The sequence below is a fragment of the Gymnogyps californianus genome, chromosome 1 (genome assembly GCF_018139145.2).
Source record: "Gymnogyps californianus isolate 813 chromosome 1, ASM1813914v2, whole genome shotgun sequence".
Classification (NCBI taxonomy): domain Eukaryota; kingdom Metazoa; phylum Chordata; class Aves; order Accipitriformes; family Cathartidae; genus Gymnogyps; species Gymnogyps californianus.
In genome coordinates, this window is record NC_059471.1 from 134,138,664 (window position 1) to 134,159,297 (window position 20,634).

At 44.9% G+C, this 20,634-nt stretch overlaps 1 protein-coding gene across 1 annotated transcript in view; it reads left to right on the plus strand.

The window, feature by feature from the left end:
- The window catches only part of LOC127014400 (TRPM8 channel-associated factor 2-like), a 45,875-nt gene extending 25,577 nt beyond the window's left edge, over positions 1-20,298 (plus strand). Inside the window, 9 exon segments of the mRNA XM_050893769.1 lie at positions 5,797-6,159; positions 6,162-6,424; positions 6,479-6,483; positions 8,782-9,761; positions 11,728-11,813; positions 12,831-13,044; positions 13,903-14,142; positions 15,976-16,313; positions 19,062-20,298. Coding sequence (XP_050749726.1) covers positions 5,814-6,159; positions 6,162-6,424; positions 6,479-6,483; positions 8,782-9,761; positions 11,728-11,813; positions 12,831-13,044; positions 13,903-14,142; positions 15,976-16,313; positions 19,062-19,307 — 2,718 coding nt within the window. The 5' untranslated portion in view covers positions 5,797-5,813 and the 3' untranslated portion in view covers positions 19,308-20,298.
- The last annotated feature ends 336 nt before the right edge of the window (positions 20,299-20,634 follow it).

Consider the following 20,634-nt stretch of genomic DNA (forward strand, 5'->3'; position numbering starts at 1 on the left):
ATGGTGCATGATAAGGAGGAAGCAATGTTCAGTTTATGTGAATTGCACATTTTTTTGTTGTAATAAGCGGTGCTACCCCTGAAGTCCGCAGTAGGGCACAAACCTTCATCAGTCTAGTTTGTGTGACATGTCTGTGATTGGCCATTAAGGATGTCAGCCGCTGCCCACCACTTGAGTTACACCCTGCCTGTTCTTCATTCGCAGCTTCAGTGAGCTGTCCCAGTATCCCTGCTTTCCCTTGCTCCCCGGCAGTATATAGCAAAACAAGTCCTGTGCTGTCCTATTAGTTTAGAAGGGATAAAGTTGTTGTTTTTCCTCATCCTTTACTACATCATTGCAGACTATAGCAGATTGGCATGGCCCCCATGCAAAGAGCATTAGACCTCTTCTCTGTTCCTTTTCAAATGAAAACAGTGGTGTTTGTTACACTCATCCCCTGCTTTAAAACCTAGCAACATTTAAAGGGAAATGATCTGAGCTGTTATATAGCAGGCATGCAAATGAGACGCAACCCCTCCAGCAGGCGTTTGGAAACTGTATCTGCAGTTGCTGGAGATTTCTGAGCTGCTCTGCTCCTTGTTCACCAACAGATGTCAACACTTTTCTAGAACTACAGGCCATAGGACTTGCATTTAGGCAAGTTCTCATTTTTTAAAAATTATTTTCTAGTAAGGTTATGATTTCTTTTCCTGTGCTTCTGCACAGTACTTTCTATTATTTTGTGATTTCATTTGTGATATGTGCTGTCCTTTTTAGATCACAGATGTAGATTTTTAAAAAGACTAAACAGCACTTTTTTTGTATAGACATCTCTTCTGATTCAGTGTGTCCTTGTCTTTACTGATCATAGCCCATCAGCCTGCTTTCAGTTCATAGGAAGTTAGTAAAATTCATTTTAATTAAGATGTTAATTACCTTTCCAAATGCAAAATCATTTTAAAATACCCAGACAGATGTCATCAGTTGCTTTCATTTTGTTCTTTCCTTGCCTTATCTTTAAAAGGAATTAAGATTGCTGGACAGATGTATGTTTAGACATTCAGGTTTTCTATTTCTTTGCATCCTGTTAGCCAGTGAGTGTACCCTAATGCGTGCATGTTAACACCACCAGAAAGGATGGGCAATTCCTGGTTTTTTCCTTAAAACACAGCAGCATTTTACTAGGTTTGGAAATTGTAGTGTTTTGTAATCTACTGCTGTAAAGTGCCATATGAAAATAACACCAATAACAGTAATTACAGATGGCAATTGCCTGATTGATTCTGCTGCACTTTTACTAAAAAAAAATTTTTTTTTTAGTTTTTATCGGTTTTCAATCTGTTTTCTAATAACTCTAAACACTGTAGTTGTAAAAAAATTATATATAAATACAGTAACTTCCTTTGGTAATTGCTTTCTTGACCTAATTTTAGAGTTGTCATTAATTTACAACCTAATCTACTTCTTCTTTGGCTCTATTTCCCTTTGATGTATTTAGCTTTGTTTCTTTGACTTTTGTTATGTAACATTAGAAGGGCTTTTTTTGATGTATTTTTTCCTAACTTTTGTCTTTCCCATGCAAGCTTTCTTGCTTGGCTGCCTGCCACTTCTCCATCCCACTTCTCCAGCTGTGTTAGGGGAAGTTGAGATTGGATATTAGGAAGAGGTTCTTCACTGGGAGGGTGGTCGGTCACTGGAACAGGCTCCCCAGGGAAGTGGTCACGGCACCAAGCCTGTCAGAGTTCAAGGAGCGTCTGGACAACACTCTTAGTCATATGATTTAGTTTTCGGTCATCCTGCAAGGAGCAGGGAGTTGGACTTGATGATCCATATGGGTCCCTTCCAACTTGAGATATTCTGTGATTCTATGATCTCCACTAGGTGCCTTCTTTTACCATAGTTTTGAGCAGTTCTATAAGAAAGGTTGTTGTCCAAGTTTAAGTGTTGTATTCTCTTTTGCATGCAATCCATTGCACCTGAATTTATTGCTTCATCTCACCACCCTTCTTCCGCATTGCTTGATCTTTACATTTTATGGCTTACTGCTGTAGCCTACCCACTGGTGGCTTCATGGTGCTTATGCTTTCACAGGTGTTGAAAAGGGTGGAGAAGCATGCAGAGCATACGTGAGATGTTCAGTCCTGAGAGTCGTTGTCTCCATCTTCAGGTTAACAACACAAATTTGAGCCCATTCTCAAGTGGTCCAGCCTCACAGTTACCCTGGATGCTCTATGTGTGTGAGCACACACTGGCTAAGACCGAGTTCCTGATCCTCCAGCGAGGCAGAGCCTGAGCATATTACAGCCCTAACATCAGCCCAGACTCTCACTTGTAGCTTAAGCCAGCTCTAGAGCCCACTTACTTTTGCAGTGTAGACACTGCCTAGAATATGCCGTAGAACTTTGAAATACACTTGCAGTTTTTATGTATGTTAAATTTGCATTTGTGCTACACAGCACACGAGTCATAGAATCACAGAATCATAGAATGGTTTTGGTTGGAAGGGACTTTCAATGATCATCTAGTCCAACCCTCCTGCCCTGCTGGGACATCTTTCACTAGGTCAGATTACTCAAAGCCCTGTCCAACCTGACTTTGAACACTTCCAATGATGGGGCATCCACAGCTGGGTAACCCATCCCAGTGTCTCACCACCCTCATCATAAACAATTTCTTCGTTATATCCAATCTAAATCTACCCTCTTTCAGTTTAAAATCTTGTTGAGGATGAACAGACATAATGAATATAAGTACTTTTGTCTGTTCAGCAAATGCTGAGTGTCAGCATTCTTCTCCTTGCTCACTTTGTTGATAAACATGTTAAGAAGCAAGAGCCCACCAATTCTTTACTGCCTACAGACTTTGCAGCATACTTAGTGCTTGGTTACTGTGCAGTCAACTAGACTGTAAATCTGAAAGAGAGGAACGACTGGAAACCCCAAGAGTCGCCCCTATTTAGGAAGAGCAGCCAAATCCCTAGGAATTGTGTCTCTCTCACTCACTTAGGCTGCCTGTGTTCTTAAGAACTGATCCACCTCAGTAGCTGTCCTGTGCCTTTTGTCCTGTTCCTCTCAGATATTGCCCAATCCCATACTTTTTACTCATGGAGATCCTCACAGGCTTTACAGGGACCTTAAAGACTCACCCCAAAGTGACTGAGCACTTGACACACAAAGTCTGTTCCCTTATTCACCCTTAGAGCCCTCCCAGGTCATCTGTCTCCCAGAGATATTCTTCCTGAGTGGACCAAGGGGTATTCCTTCCTTTGTACCACATCCCTTTTGCCTGGGTGTGATGGCTTCTACACAGCAGATGATAGAATCTTAAGTCAGCATTTAATGAAGCTCCAATACCTTCCCATCGTGTTTTTGTCCCTTTTCCAGAGACAGAAGAAAGGCTAGGAGAGAATTATTCATCTGGCAGGATTTATAAATGGATGCTCCAATATCTACTCTCAATATTCTCAGCTCTGCGGGGAGTGGGAACTGTCTGGAGGTGAGAGGTGGAAGGGGCAGGAGGGAAGACAAGGAATCAAGAGTCTTTGACTCATTCGAGACACTGTCATGGAGAATTTGCACTTCCATGTTATGAAGGGAGGCAGCTAGGAGCCAAGATCTTCCCCTTCCCTCTGTGTGTGCCCAGATCTAGTAGTTGTTTCTTCCTGATTGACGTTACAGGCATACAGCTCAGTCTTCTGCAGCTTCCTGCAATTCTTGTTAGACATGGGTGTTCTCTGTCCCTGCTGTGTCTTCTCCCTTCTCTCTCTAGAAAGAGGAGGTCGCCCGTAGTTGTGTCTGCTCTGGGTCTAATGAGTACACTTCCTTCCTTCTCTCCACACTGAAATGGTTAATACAATGGGAATAGAGAAATTGTGATTACATAGAAATTGGGAATTCTATTATATGGTGATAATTGCATTCAGTTAAGAGAGTTAAAATCCTTCCCAAGACAGCCACACCTTTTTCCAGATAAATGCCAGGGAGCACCCATCCTTTTATGAGTCTGGAGTTTCGGACGTTAGCTTTCAAATCCTGTGATAAGGAGAAGGGTGGGGACTAAGAAGTAAGGGTTGGGTTTTACTGAATTTACTTCAAACCTGGTCCTGTAGGGTAGTCCTCAGGTAGAATATGAGTTGCTGAAACTATCCACCTGATTTTCCTCTCACCTACACCATGGTCAGTTTGTCAGTATAGGTACATTAGTATCAAATCCACAGAAGCCACCAGAAAAAAAACTTTAGTATTTTTCCAAGCTGTGTTACTACTTTGTTGCATGATTCTGGGTAAAACATCCTAAACTACTTAGACCTCGTATTTGCCTTTAAATATAGGGCTTATTCAAACCCAGGGAAGCAAAGCTGGAATTCCGACTAAGCCAGCAAACAAGCACTAAATTACTGGGCAATGTAGTTTTTACCCTATGTTAATCAGCAGGTTTGACTCATAAATCATATGTAAAACAACAGTGGAGTCTCACGAGAGTTTGGGTGAAAAGCAGGAGCTTCCAGGCATGTCCAGAGGATAAGCAATGGGAATGATACTGTCATTTTTGATCAGGTTGCTGTTTCTGAGCACCGTGGGGCTTGTGACAAATTCAAATCAAGGATGCTGCTTCTCCAGGATTTCTCCATTTTCCTGTGTTTGCGTGCCAAGGATTTGCTTTCAGGATAGCCAAATATGAAATGCATGTGAAGACCAGAGAATGCCTCTCCAGTGTTGGCACGGGATGCTGCCAGGGAAAGGGCTAGGCCCGCCCCGGAGCAGCTCCTTCCCTTGCCATAGGCGTTGTGCTCCAAGTCAGCCTTGTGAATCCTGAATGACAGGAACTGGGTGGGACTGGGTCATACGCTCTACCTCAAAACCTTCCTGTTTGCACAGTCACAGCCGCCCCAGCTCTGCAGAAGATAATTTTGGTGAAGAGCTAAGCCAAACTTTCAAACTGAGGGAGCCTAAATAGAGCACGTGTCACCCATAGACCTTAAAGGGCTTGGCAATCGAGGTCAGTACCACTCTCCTTACTTCCTAGATGGGAAAACAGCTGAAACAAAGCTACGGAAAAGGGAAATGATTTCCTTGAGATCACGCAGCAGTTTGGATCAGGGAACTAGGGCATGAATCTCCTGTGCCCAGACCTGCTCTCCTAGGTACTGTGTGACTTTGACAGTTATTCCAGGGGAGCTGGTTGTCTCCATCATTTCTACTGACTATCCTCCCCCTCACAGCACCTCCTAATACTAAGCAAGGGCTTATAGTGCCTAAACAGAGGTAGAAAAATACAAGTTTGGAATACTGTCTTGCAGCAACTGTGTGTAGCTCTGTACGTATCCACTTAGGAACTAAAATGTGAACTGCATGTTTGAATTACGCTGTGCGTTGTGTTGATAAGGTCTTTTCATTTTCTGGCTGTTTCCATGTAAACCACCTCTGCCAGGCAAGTTCCTAGTAGACTTCCTGGAGCCTCTGGCACTCTCCCTCTCCAAATAAATTGTTAAGGGGAAATTGAATACCTTTATTTCCCTATTCTCCTCCATGATGCATAGCAGAATTTGTTGAAACAGTCACTTTCTTTTCCTCCATCATCTTGATATACTTGTCACTTCTGTTTAAATGGTAAATAGTGTGATAACAAAGTCAAACAAGCAAACAAAAAAACCCCCAAATCCCTGAAAAAGTTGTGTCCCCAAAGCTGCTTCCAGTAAATTATTCCCGTTTGTTTGGAGTTCCTACTAGACAACAAAGAAATTACTCCACAGGGTTGTTACAGCTGTTCTTTATTGCTGAGCCATACTGGAATGAATGTTGTTCTTCTCTCCACCAGATAGGATTGACCTGAAGATGAAACCCTCTGCCACGTATGAGCTGTTAGTGGACGGTGTTGGGCCATGGGACTTCACGGGCGGTTTTGTTCCTTGTGAGCTGCTACTTGTTGGAGAGGATGCCTACCCTGTGCTTGTGAGCTCTAAGAAGCAGGTTCTGATTGCCATTTCACAGTATGGGAAGGGCCGGATGGTGGTTGTTTCCCATGAAGGAATCTTGAAGGACTCCAAGTTTTCCCGGTTCCTCAGAAATGCTGTGGAGTGGCTCAAGCCTTCCCCCGAGGCCCTGGTTGGGGTCCATCCTCGTTTGGATTCCCTCTCCCAGCTGCTGCTCAGGGCTGGCACCAAAGTACAGGCTGGGGCAGAGCTCAGCCCCCCCTGGGGGTGTACTGTCTGGACGCCTATGACAATACGCAAGCAAAAGATCTGGTTGGCTTTGTAAAGGGGGGTGGAGGACTGCTCATTGGAGGCCAAGCCTGGCACTGGGCTAGTCGACATGGCAAGGAGAAGGTGCTGTGTGAATTCCCTGGGAACCAGGTGACCAGTGTGGCTGGCGTGTACTTCACAGGAAACGCCGTGGAGAAAGGCATCTTCAAAGTTTCCAAGAAAATTCCTAAGATCCCATTAATTGTCCCATGAGTATCTGAATTGCTCTCTATTTAAACAATTGATCAGGTTATGCAGGTGAGGTGTTTATAGAAGATTCTTGAGGTGAGAGATGAGGATGATGGTGAATGCTGGTTCTTTAATAGCCAGGATGGGATGCAACTGTTGTCTTCCAATTTAAGGGGGACCTTCCTGCTGTTTGCAATTGGAAGGAATGGTGTCTTGGACTGCTTTCAGGGCCGCTGGGCCAGGCCCAGGGAATTCATTCAAGGGGAAGGAAATGAGGGGAGCCATCTTTTAGAGCAGTCTGCCTGACCAAGTGTGCCTGAGTGCAACACACAGCAACACAAGGACAGGAGGAGGAAATCCTCTCCCTCTTCCCCACGCGCGCGCGTGTGTACGGGTCAGAGCAACTTTCCCACAGTTCAAAACCAGGTTGGAGATGGAGCCCCAGGCCAGCCCTCTGGGCCACGCTCTGGCTGGCAGCTGCTAAACCTGTTTAGCCTGTTACTTGCAGAAATTCACCTTCTGCAAGTGAAACCTTGGGCTGGTGCAGAGCTGAGGAGATGGGCTAGATGCCACCTCCCTTCTCAGCTTCTGACACAGGCTGTGGGCAGGAAATCTCCATGCTCCCAATTTGTTTGGGATTACAGCCTGGCCCTTTGGGTCCTGGAGCAGCAGGTGTAAAACTGAGGGCTGTTGTGACTCGTATCTCACAGCCGAGCCAACAGTGGAGTCCTGGGCATTGCTCTGTCGTCTTCCTCCACCTCCCCTTGCCAGCAGGTGTGCCAGGCTGTGCCTCCTGCCACTTTCTGCTGAGTTACACAAGGCACAGCGGGTTCTCCGAGGAGCATGAACGCTGCTGCGCTTCCTCTGTGTGGCAGCTTCATTTCACTGCAGTGAAAGCTGCAACAATTACAATAAAATTCCCTGCAAGTCTTTCCCTCACAGCCTTTTCCTTGTGGATATATAATACTAAATTTCTAATATTTTCAAACAAATAATTGGATTTGATACTTTCTGGATGCTCAGTTTGTTTCCCAATAAAGGTAGTAGAAAGCTCTGCTGTTGAATTCAGTGAAGTGCTTAGGACACAGCTAACAAATGAAGTTACTTAATTAAAATTTGCTGATTGATTCTTGTTCCCGCCTGCATTGCATGGGCATGTTCCAACTGCCTCATGCATAGTGCGTGGAAGAGGGAAAGGGGCGGAGAATTCAGCAGAGAAAAATTACATAGCAATTAAAAAGACTTCAAATGGTAACTAAGGGTGAATTACACCTTATTTAGGGTGCTTTTGTGGTGGTTTTGATTGGATCTAGAGCCACAGAGAAATTTAGATACCTAATTTCCTTGCAACACAACAGCTCTGTGCATCTGGGCCTTCCTGCTGGCCTTTGCTTAACACACAGAGAATCAGACTGCAGTCTGAGGCAGGTGCTATCCTGTATGCCTGGGCACATACTCTGTGTGACAAAGGGTCTCAGTAAAGTAATAACCAAAGGAGGGCTGCAGATTTAATTCCTGTCCTATGAACGTGCAGAAGGGCAGCATCATTTATTCTTATTGAGTTGGCTGCAATGGCCACGTAACAACATATTCTTTCCAGGTGTTGGGGGAAAAGTGTATTTGGCAGAACCAGGAGAAAGGGTAAACAAGGCAAGTGAGAGTAATTCAACATGTCTTTCTCCACAGTGACATATAGGAGTTACATGGAAATAGCAGAGATAAGAGAGCCTTACAGAGTATAATCTCTTTATATTGTGGAGACCAACTAGTGGTAATGTGAGGACTATGTGTTAGGGCCCTGATTCAACTTCGAGTCACTCATTATTTGTTTAGCTGTGTGTCTGCCTGTCTGTCTAGCCCATCTGACCTAGCTATCCTTTCTTCACCTCTCAACAGTGGCAGAGGCTGGGAGAAGATGCAGAGAAATCTTTTGGGCTTGCCTAGTTGATAATGACTAGGGTGGGGGTAAATGGAGAAAGTTTCTATTGTAGGAGATATGCTAATTCCCACATCATTTACAGTTTAAACCTGCAGCTTAAAAAACATGGAAGGTCTTCTGATTTTTGAGTTTCTGCAATGTATTTAGATTTTCAAGCTGCTCTTCAAAGTCAGAGGTCTAGAAACTTCCTTTTGACCTCTTCTTTCTCTCCTTTTTTTAAATGAGTGCTGAGATTCTTACAGATTTGCTTGGCTGCAAAAACTGAGGCTTTAAAAGGAAAAAAATGAGGTATTGATGGATTGGTTTTTAAATGAAAGAACTGACAACATGATGTACTAGGATGAGAGGAAGAAGAGGCAGGGATGGACAAGGTGGCTTTTTGTGCAAAGGATTCTGGGACGGGGGCTAACCTGGACCTCTCTTGGTTCTGCAGGCACCAGGCCAACCTCAGCCTTGATGCTGACTTTCTCCTGCGTGGTGTGTCGGAGCTGGATTTGGTGACAGGGGGCATACCCTCCATCTTGCTGGTGCATGGTGTACTCTCCTTCCCACTCTGCCTGGACAGCTCGCATCGCTGCCTCTTAGCTGCGGCACGCTATGGCCAAGGCCGTGTTGTGGTGGCAACCCACGAGAGCCAGCTGTTCTCCCCAAAGCTGGCCAGATTCCTGCTCAATGCTGTCCGCTGGCTGGATGCTGGGAGAAAGGGGCTGGTGGGCGTGAATGCCAGCCTGAAGAAACTGTGTAGCCTCCTCTCTCAGGAAGAGGTGAAGTCGCAGGTGTCACAGCTGACAGGTGACATCAGCGTGTACTGCTGCTCTTCTTACAGCGACAGAGAGGCGGAGAGGGTTCACGCTTTCGTGGCAGAGGGAGGTGGCCTCCTGGTTGGAGGCCAGGCCTGGTACTGGGCTTCCCAGAACCGTGGCAAAGCTGCTGTGGCAAAATATCCTGGCAACAAAATCCTGAACCGCTTTGGGCTGAGCATCCTGGGACAGAGCGTCCAGGCAGCTAAGCACCCAGTTGTGGGGTCTGGGGAGCACTACCACTTCCGCAAGGCGCTCGCTCTTTTCAACAGGCATGTAGACAAGCATGAGGAGCTCAAGGCCCCCTTGAAGGACTGGCTGCAAAGGCTAGCACAAGACTGCACTGCCTTTCTGCACATTCCAGCCCACGACTGCCCTGCATATGCCTCGCTCCACCGCATCCTGACCAAAGTGCTTCAGAGAAGTGGGATCCCACATGTCAGCAGGCACTGCCCTGTCAAGAGCAACTCCAAAGAGGCAGTCCTTCTCTGCATGGCGACCGAGCTGTCCCTCACTATGACGGACAGCACAGCCCTAGTGCAGAAATCTGCTGCTGGTGTCTGTACCCTCCCCGTCACTGTGGAAATTGATGGCACAAACCCAGGTGAGGAGTGTATCTCCTGTTGCTGGGATCAGTGGGGCGCCCGTCCTCAGTGTGCATATGTCTGTGTATGTCTGAACATGGGCGCAGATGTGCAGTTTCACTGTGGGGTTGTGAGGAGGCTGACCTCTGTGTAGTGGCAGACAGGCTCCTGTTGTGGCCAGCCCTGATTTCAGCGCTCTGAAACACCCGGTGAAAGTCCTGTTTCCTCGCTGTTGGTGCACAGGCTCCTGGGGTAGAAGAACCACCTGACAGAGGTCCTCAGGGTAGTTGCACAGCACAATGGCTTTGGCAAGACACCTTCCTTGAGAAACTCTGGGCTCTACACTGCAGGTTGTTGTTGCCATAGTTGTGCTGATACAGCCATCTATGGGGCCATCTTACAAAGAGGTAGGAGTTACAAACAAAAGGTTTATTTTTTATCTAGATAATTTCAGCCTGAGTTATAGCACAGTCTCACAACTTCTTGTGTCAGCACAGTTCATGGAGTCAAGGTCTGGTTTTGGGGGTGAAAACAAGAGGCTGGAAGCATGGTGGGAACTTCTTGGGCTGACACCACCACTGAAGCCAAGGTATTTGGTAATTACACCCTGAACGATTTGTCTAAGCTTAGGCCTTGTATCTATACAACCTTGCTGAGATTCGTGCTCGCAGCTGATACGTTTAAACTCTAGGTTAAATTCCACTAGTAATGTATTGTCCCCTGGACAGATTAATCTTGATTTTTTTGTATTAGAATATGATTGACAGGAGTTGTTTCCAAACTGTTGTAATGAGATAAAGGAGACTGTTCTGGAGCAGTGATGTCTGAGTGCAGAGTATATGCAGAGAGAAAAGTTGTGGAATAACTGCTCACTGGTTTTAACACTAATGAGTCAGGTCAAAAGGGGAAAATTGTTAGGGTTGCCTGAACTGAATGCGTTGGATCGGACACAGTATTTTGTTTGACCAGAAATATTCAGAATTTGTGTCATTTCACATAAACAAAAAAGAAAGAAATGCTAGAAAACCCTGAACACCATTTCAAAACTGCCTTTGGTGCAAATTCAGCAAAACTGAGATGAATTGGTGAAACATTGTGATATGGTCTAATTTGCATTTTTCCTTGGATTAGCTTTTTCTTGACAAAACTGGTCCTGCTTTTTTGGAGGACAGGAAAGGTTGTAAGTTGGGTGCATTATGACAGTTCAGCTCTTTTTAGGACTTTTGCTGTTTGTGTTGAAATACGCTTGAGTAAATTTTATGTCAGAACTAGGGAGTGGATTTTGCCTGATCAGTACAGTAGAGATGGATCAGTTTTGCACTGTGTATTGCAAGTGTTTACAGAGATCTACACAGAGGAGACTTGCATTTCCATGGGAAGACTGTCTAGAAACATGCTGAATTGTAGTGGTATGGTGGGGTACCCATCTTACAGTTACACCTAGTATAGAACAGTCCTTTTAGGCTTTCTCATAACTTCAGTCAGCTAGAAATGGGAATTCCTGTGGGCCCAGCTTGCGCTGGACCAGGAAAAATGCAATGTCACTGTCAGTCTGTTATTTAGGAAATGTTTTATGACCATTACAACTGCAACTGTGTTTAATACCACCACAGTATGCCCCTCTTATGAGGACTTTAGGGTAGGAGGATCTGAGTGGAGGAGGTGTTGGGGTTTTGGTTTGGTTTTTTTTTCTTATTATTTTTAAAAGATACTAGTAAATGCATTTAAGCTTGGCATTTCCAGAAGTTCAAATTTGGGTGGGCTTGCTTGCTAATGGTGTACTGATCTTGTTCATGCTGCTACCCTATTGCTTTAAAACTGTATTTCTGACAGGTTGAATAAAACGTGAGACAGTTCTGTGAGTGTGGAGCAAGGGAAAAGAAAAGGATGGAAGATTCTTCTGTTGCAGCTTGAAATCTCCAGAATCCATAACATCAGGCCAAAGAAGTGCTTGACTGTTTAGGACTGTGTTCTCTTACCTTTTAGGTAAGACAGCCTGGAGGAGTACGGGACTCTACCTTCCTGAAGGGCACACAGCAGTTATAACATTCCCTTGCCTGGCGGTCGGTGCTGGTCTGAAGGTAAGCTGTCTCTAGTTTGGCTTCTGTTTACGTGGATATATCTGTCAGGTGAGCACTCAAAAATAGCACGGAGAAGGGTTTTCTCCTTACTGGTTTTGCTACCTTTTCAGTCCTTTCCTAGTGCTGCCACCCTGTGGCACTTTCAATGCATTGGCATCATTTTTCACTGTTTCCCCTCTCCTGTTGCATTCCTCTTATTTCTGTGTGCTGGTGGGATAATTGAGTGTGGCTGCTGCCTGAAGGCAGCCGTATTTGTTTTGTTATCGTGCAAAGAGAACTGATCAAGGTGATTTTCAGGCCCAAGATAAGTACTTGGGCCCTTCTATGCACCAAACTTAGTTCTGTCTCTCCAGATCTCTCGTAAGGTACTTTAACAGTGCTGTCACTATTGCTTATATAGATGTATCCAGATCAGATATAAACTAGTTACTTGGGATCCTGTTCTCTGCAAAGTACGAAGCAGATAAATGCTTACCTGCTTGGATATTTTTTGCAGTGAGGTCCCTGCAGCTGAAATGCCAAGTTAACTAACTCAGGTGTTTCTGTCTGATCCTGCAGCCACATTCTGTCTGTTTTACTGTATGAGGACCAAGGAAGAGGCACAATAAAAGAAGCCAACAGTGATCATGTCTCTCCAACTTATATGTTACAGGATGTGACTTTGATGCTGATGAAGGGTGAAGGAATGATCAGTGCAAGTACAGTGCAGTGAAAGAAGTCACTGCAGTACCCTGAACTGCTGGTGAAGGATGTAGTTGAGCCAGTAATAATGGGAGTATAGCTCTAAGACAGTCTGAGACAGGGACAGCACTGAACTTCACCGGCTTTTGTCACTGTATTTACTGCTTCTGGTCACCACAGGCTGAAAACTTGAACTAGGCTGGAGTTAGAAGGCAGCTTCTGCGTGCGTGCCCTGCAGGGACAGTGCTGCAGCAGACGGCTCAGGGTGTTGCTGTTGGTCTGACAGGTCACGCTTGGAGCCCTTTGACCAGCTGTTCCTACCCTTCTGTTTGCCAGGTGCAGATTGGGTGTCACACGGATGACCTCTCCCACGCCACAGAGCTGAAACGGGCCCCAGTGGTAATACGCACCTGTGATATTGCCTGCCAGAAACACTCTATTTCCTGCCTCTGGGGTGGACTCATTTACATCGTAGTACCAACAAGGAGCACCCTGGGGAAAGTGCCCATCACGGTAGAAGGGGCAGTCAGAGCTCCTTTCTTCAAGCTTGGTAGGTTTGTTTACCTTGGTGCCTTTCACCTTAGTGCTGCTCACAGATGCTGCTATCGCTGTGACTGAAAAGGAAGATGGTCCCATGCTCAGGAACGTCTTAGAAATGCCTGGGTTTAGGAATATCCAGATTTAGTTTCCTTGCTTTGTTGTCCTCTGGGATTGTGGGTAAGTAAGTCACTTAGTCACTCTGTGCCTACTATGTGGCAGGAGGTAGGTGAAGGAGCTGTCACAAAATGGGCAGGGTTTGTCCAAACCAACATTTCTTGGAGGCTGGTGTTGTCATTTCCGATGGAAACCATTGTGTTGGAGGGAGACAGGCTGACCTCTGCCACGACAAAGCTTGCCTTGTGCTCTGCCTGCTCTACTGTGTCCCCATATGGCCATCTCCAGTCCCTACAGTAAATCTCTGCTGAGTTTCCTGTGTTTCCATCAGTTTCTATTCTCTTCCTGTATGCAATTTCTTCTTGTGCTTCTGTCAAAGTAAACAAAACCAGGGTTGTTATATGAAACAGCAAATCTCTGCTGGAGAAGAAGAAATGAGATCATCAAGAGACGCTGGAGAAACCTGATGCTTCTTGTTCTCAGATGGAAAACAGGGATCTGTTCTTGCTATGCTAGTACTCTGGTATATGCGAGTCCTTTTCTGTGTTTCCCATCCATTAAAGAGCCTGAGGAGGCTTCCCAAGCACAGGATGAGGATTAACTAGTTAACAACCACCACCCACAGTCATGCAACTACCACATACTGTTTTCCAAGGGAATTTCACGACTGTGGTCTCTTACTCCAGCTTGACCTCTGGGACCACGCTCAGAAGTCAGAGCTGTGCTTAACCAATTTTCTGTGTTGTTGATGTAGGGGAGACCTGTGAAAGCCAGTGGAAGGCCTGTATCCGGCACTACCCAGCTCCCTGGGCAGAACTGGCTGTTGAGAATCTCATCCTGACAGTGCCGTCTGACAGCATCCGCCACATGGAGAACCCACAGCCGCTGCTGACCCTGTGGAATGAGATCATGGAGGCAATAAGCAAATTGGCAGCCATACCAACAAAATTCCCAAGGCCAGAGAGGATTGTAACAGATGTCCAGATCTCATTTGGTAGGTACATTGCCATATGGCCTTCTCAAGGGCTGAGAGACAAGTGGCCTCTAGCAGCAATGTCTGTTCTTTCAAGGTTATTTTGCTAAAACCAGACTGGGAACATATGTAAGGTGTTAAATGGCTGTGACCCTTGCATAATTGCGAGGTACTCCATCACGATGGAAATATGATAAGGCAGGGCTTAAAAAAATGTATTGACCCTTTCAGATGCCTCCCTGCTCTCAAAAATGGTGTTGTCTCATTCAGCTGTTCTTCTGCCTGGGTGTGTTGAGAGGCAGAGCTACTGACTGCAGTGGCTTTGACTCACATGTAGTTATTCATTCTCTGTCCTGCAGATTCAGTACAGCTGGGAGACAGCGACCTGATTTCTGTTTTTCCCCTGCCTCAGCCACTGGACTGTTCTCACACATTCAGTGACAATTGTTAAACCTGTGTGTGCCTACCTGCTGGAGATGGGCTCCACAAAGGTTATTGTGGGCAAAGCTTAGCCTGAAAAGATGTGTGCCTGAGATGATGGCAATGGAGAAGTAGAACTGGTATCACTGTCAAAGGTCATGAGTGTGTAGTTTTGCAGCTGATGCTCCCCCACCCCAGCTTTTCCAGTTGTGAACTGGATTTGATCTAGAGTCAAACTGTATGGTACATGTGGAACTTTGCAATACAAGTTTTGTTCAGTTGTTTTTCAAAATAGACTGGTTAAATTCATCATCCCACAATGAGACAAGGGCTTGGCATGAACTCTGATGTCCTAACCCTTTGCTAAGCCACATGGAAAGAATTTATTGCACATCTTGGGAGTGTTAAGTTCTGCTATCCTGAGCAAATGCCAGTTAAAAAGATCATAGTCCGCTGACATAAAGTTCCCGTCTGTTTTAGGTGGACTAAATGGTTTCACTCACATTTCTGGACCTGAACTTTTTGGGTGCCAGTGGCTGCTAAATGCATGCATCCCTCTTATTAAAAAAGAGGGAGCTCAAGATCTTAAAAAGTTCCTGCAGGAAGGGGGTTGCCATTCATGTTCTCCAACTTGGATAGTCTACAAGCTTAGTGTTCAGTCAAAGCCAGCTGTGTAGGCTCCCTATGTAGTGAGTGCAAAGGGCTGCTTATCCCCTGCTACAATAGGTGTCTGAGTTCGGGGACATGACTCTTGTATGAAGTTTTGGGAATCTTCAAGAAGGAGGACAAATTAGGGATGAAGACACCAAGGAGACATAAGTAAAATCCCTTGCAGTGCAATACTCTTGCCTAGCACGATTCTGGGAAGTTGTTTATCGAATAGCTATTCTGTGAGGTTAAGAACAGGCTTAAGCATGACAAACTTTGCAGCCCTTAAGCATGACAACCTGTGACTTCCATGTGTCATCCACACTGATGACTTACTGGAGTGCAGACCTGCAGTATCCACACTCTACATAGGAAGACTCAAGCTCTGCCAGCGTGCTGAATCACATTATTGCATGGTTGGGCTGGCGTCAACTGTGCTCAGTTTGTGAGAGTTGAGGTGTATTCTGGGCAATGGTCAGGCTTTTTCCCTCATCCTAAAATCTCAACCTCAGTCCAACTGTGAGTGTATGCTTATGTATAAAAAGGGAAAGCAGGTGAAACTGTGCTTGACTGATAGTTCAGTACTACCTTTACACTGCTTATTTGACTATTTGTTAGGGTGAAACTTGTATTTCCAAAGGGAAAAATTTGTCATTCATGGTAATACAGTCTGGTTTGTGAGATGGAGGAAAGGCACTAGAGAAATGAAAAAAACCCAGTCATTTATGTATAAGAAGCATTGGGGTGAGCACTTATGACGTGTGTTGGTACCTGTCTTTCCTGCAGGCTGGATGCATGCTGGCTACCCCATCATGGGCCACCTAGATTCGGTGAAGGAGATGTTAGACATCAAGCACATGCAAACTACTGGTCTTTGGGGTCCTGTCCATGAGCTGGGACACAATCAACAGCAGCAAGCGTGGGAGTTTCCCCCTCATACCACAGAAGCCACCTGCAACCTCTGGTCTGTCTATGTTCATGAGAAGGTGCTGGGGATTCCCAGGCATCAGGCCCATCAGGCACTTAGGTCACAGTGTCGGGAGGAAAGGATAAGAGAGTATCTGAAGAAAGGCACTCAACTAAAGGACTGGGAGGTGTGGACTGCTCTGGAGACTTACCTGCAGGTAACTGGGAAAAGCGGGTGTATTCTTAGTGCAGTCAGTGAAGCCTGTGTCAGAAGGATGTCTGCAGCCTGGTGACTGTAGCTGTCATGCCTTTTAAGTGTTTGGTTACAATCTGGGTTCATCTTGGGTCCAGAAAGCACCTGAGAGGTATACAGATAGAGCATCTAATGCTGGTGTCTCCTGAAAACCTTCCTTTGCCAGACTTGGGCTTAGCCACTTACGGAGAGAGCTTAGTGCGATACACTAATCTTTCTTCCTAGGAGAGAAACAGGAACTACTTCTTGTTATACAGCATGGGAAAAGGATGATCAAACTTGGGCACAGCTCTTTAATCTGCTGCAGATTTCCTGTGGGACATTGGGCTAGTTGGCAAAAAAAACCTTGGCATTGTAAAGTGTCTAGAAGAGCCAGGCTTCTAGCAGTATCCTGGTGAGTTACATGGCTAGGCTCGTCTTTACGAAAACAGCAGAGAGCAGGGTGTTCATATCAGCCGATGCACTGAGAGGAGCCAGTGTAGTTCATCAAATGGCAAGGGGACGGGTTCAGCTTATCGTCCTGCACATGTAACTGGATCCCTCACTGTGGTCAAGACTCTAAATCATAAACCCTTTCCTAGATTAAAGTGCATTCTCTTGGGAAGCATGCGAGAGAGATTTTTCCCTTCCCCCTCCCTTAATCCTCGTAGCAACTAGTAGTCTAATGGAGAGAGCACTCAACCTGATTTTAACTGGGGACTGTAAGGTGAATGTCCATTATGATGGCTTAAGCTACTGAATGTTGTGAGGTATCCCTCAGCCCCCTTGTCTGGGAGCTCTCACGTCCTATATGAACAAGAAAATATTTACTGGAGGAGTATTGATCCTGATTTTTCCACATCCCAGAGAAGTGCCTGAATCATCAAGCTGAAGAGTCAACCTCTGTTTTCTCTGGTGCAACGAATATCAAAATAGTTATACAGAGTGGAACAGTTTCAAAAGGGGAAATTTTTCCACACTACCTTACCAGTTTGGCCACTGCCCCACTGCCTCACGCACACCCTATAGGCTGGGATCTCCCATCTCCTGTCTAGCTACTGACAGGACTGCTGGGATAAATGTAACATGAAAGAACAGTTACAATTCTGTCTATATACTGTCCCTATTACAGCCATGTGGTTTTTTTTTTTTTATGGAATGGTCTCCACATTCCTTTGAGCCCCACATTTGGCTGCCATTTAGACACTTTTCACATTCTTTCAATCCAGGAAGTCTTCAGTCTTTTTCAGGCCTGTTTAGGTCCAACTCCTATCTGGTTCTTACACTTGCATGGCAGCATGGTGTCCTGTGGTCTTGCCATTGCCTGATGGAGCATACCCTCTCTCAGCCCGAATACCCATTTACCTCTCCAGAGTGGTCACTAAAGCCTGTAACACAGTTCTTGCAAAAAAGAGTATAAAATAATTAGAAAATCAGTTAATTGGCTCAAGAGATTTACAGATTTAAATGGAACAACAAAACTCCTGTCTGTACTGTTCTGTTTCCACCTCCTCACTGCTTGCTTTGGAGTAAAGTCAGAGACCTCCAAGGTTCTGTCTAGACTAGGAAAAAGAAGCACTTGCAGCATGCTCCAGGATGCTGGTTCCCCCAGTTGTCCAGGATGTGCCACAGTTCACCCCGACAAGTACCTGTGTTTTCTTCCCATAGAAAACTGGCGACAGGGGAGGGAACAGACAGTTTTCACTGTGGACATGTTGTGACAAGGAGTTGGGAAGTGTCTGGGATGGATACTTGAACTCAGGGTCCAGCAGATGTTCCTGCATTCTGCAGTGCACACATAACTTAACATGGTGTGGAGCCTCCTCCAGTATAAGTTGGCTTACTGCTTTTGACCTGGCACAAGACCAGACCCCTTCGTCTCCCACCTTCCACTCAGCCTCCTCAAGGCTCTCTAACCTTCTCACAAAAAAATACTGCCTAGTCCATAGCTAGTGTCAGCACCAGAGTTTCCATATCAATAGGGAATTATCAAAGGTAGATAACCTGCCTGTTTGTTCTGACTAATGTAGAAGTGCTGTCTCCTGCTTAGCTGTTCCAGCATGATGGAGGATTTGTGGAATGTAATTTAGTGTCAATCTGTTTAGTATCAGAAAGTGAGATGTAGGTCATGGCTTGGTAAAGAACTATGGACATTGAGTAGACTTTCTGCATCCTGTCATGCTGTTGTTCCAAGTCAGCTCTTCATAGTAACCTCATCTTGAGCAACAACGTAGGTTTCCCATCCCTCTTTAAACTCATTACTCACGCAACAGCAGTTTTTCTATCTGAATCCCTTTTCTTCTTACTCCTAGACAAAGCATGCCCTGCTCACAATCTCTCCCTCCTGTTTTCTGATTACTCCTTGTTCTCCTGTGCTCCTTCTTTGTAGGTTTTCTGTCAGTGTCCTCTTTGATGCTTTTTCACTGCACAAGAAACTTTCCTCTGCCCAAAGCAGTAGCTTGTATAGTAGGTTGCTGACATTTCTGGCTGCTCCCAATGCATCTTTCATCTCTGTTTGTTTTGGGAGGCCAGTGTAATGGGAAGGTGTATTTTTCTGTACTCTAGTGCTGGAAGTTATGCTCTGAAGCCTGAAAGTTGGATGCCTTCGTCTAACTTTATATTCATTCTAAATGACACTGCAGAAACCTATGGAATTTTCTATTGCTTGTAACATAGGAATAATGCCAGTGACATGAGAACTTCATTGTTTTTACACTATATTCTTCTCCATCAGTTGCAGGAAGGATTTGGTTGGGACCCCTTCATCCACCTCTTCTCTGACTACCAGAAAATGTCCACCATCCCAAAAGACAACCCTTCTAAGATGAACTTGTGGGCACAGAAGTTTTCTCAGCAGGTGAATAAGAACTTGGCTCCATTTTTTACAGCCTGGGGATGGCCTATCAAGAAAGAGCTGTCTGTGGAACTGTCCTCTTTACCCAGCTGGGAACAGGACCCAATGAGATCTTATAGACCATGAAGGAAAAATACGTAAACCTTGATTCTCGTACTAGCTATGGCCTATCTTTTTCTCCTTGTGTGCTGCATGGTAGCTCACTGGGTGCTTAGCTTTACACTGAATTCTTTAGCTTCTTGCTGTCAATGGAGCAAGGGCAACAGAAATTCAACAGAAACTTGTGTGCAGATCAGCAACCATCTAAGCCATCTTCTGAAGGGTTAAATAACGAATGAGATTTGTTCTGGGTTCTTCACCTCAGGAGGAATATAATTCTGAGTAGATTTAGTTGCCGCAGAACCTTTCTCTCATGAAATGGAAGTTTTCAGGGTGGAGCAGTCACTGGAGCTGTCTCAAGGACAATACCAATAGAATATGGATCTTTAAAGCAAATAGTAGCCTCCACAATGTTGTATTCTTCAGTTATAATCTCAGTAACATGAGATTTTCGCTACGGTTTTGGTTACCCTAAAATCCCTAATTTTTAATTGCTCTAAGTATGCAGAACTTTCACACCTACTATCATGAAAGTGACCTTATAATGCTTATATACAGCTTATATAATACATAGCTGATTGATACTGATATGCTGTAGATTTCTTCCTACATTGTATGACTGTGTCACCCAACATCCAGCTTTATGTGAATAAGTCAATTATAAGTTGTAGCTGTCACTCTTACCATAGCCTGACAGCAAGATACATGCAATGCGAGATGGGAGAGTGGAAACAAAGAGGTGACTTGATTGTAGTCAGTAATGGTGTAACTTGTGGACTCATCAAAGGTTAAAAAGTAGGCGCTGACATGACAGCCTGAGGGAGCAGAGAGGAGGAAGACAACAGTTCATCAAGACAGGGGACCAGCCTTTTCCAAGGAGCAACAGAAGTTAATGTTTCCTCCACCTCATTCATAATTGCTTGGCTATTATGGGGGCTGGCAAGCATGTTAATGTTTAGCCTAATAGCATACCAGTCCCAACCCATTCCTTGTGTATCAGCAATAAATAAAACAATCATTGTGGACTTGAAGGTTTTGTATGTGGTCCTACTTTCATGTCTCTATGCCCAGTAAAAAAAGCCTGAATAGAAGTGACCCAAAGATTTGTTACAGCAGCTTTTCATTTTTGTTCTGGTTCAGATGTGGTTCTGATTTCCCTGTGATTCATTGGCTTAATATTTTGCTTTGTCTTTCAAACTTTCTTTCCATTCTTATTCACTACTAGTATGAGTTGTTCTTCCAATAAGATAAATGCAGAGGCTAATCATAGCTTAGACACTGTTTCGGTACTGGTTTGGTCCTGGTTTGGAGATTCAGAAGAAAATTTATATGGTATAAAGATTTAGACCTGACC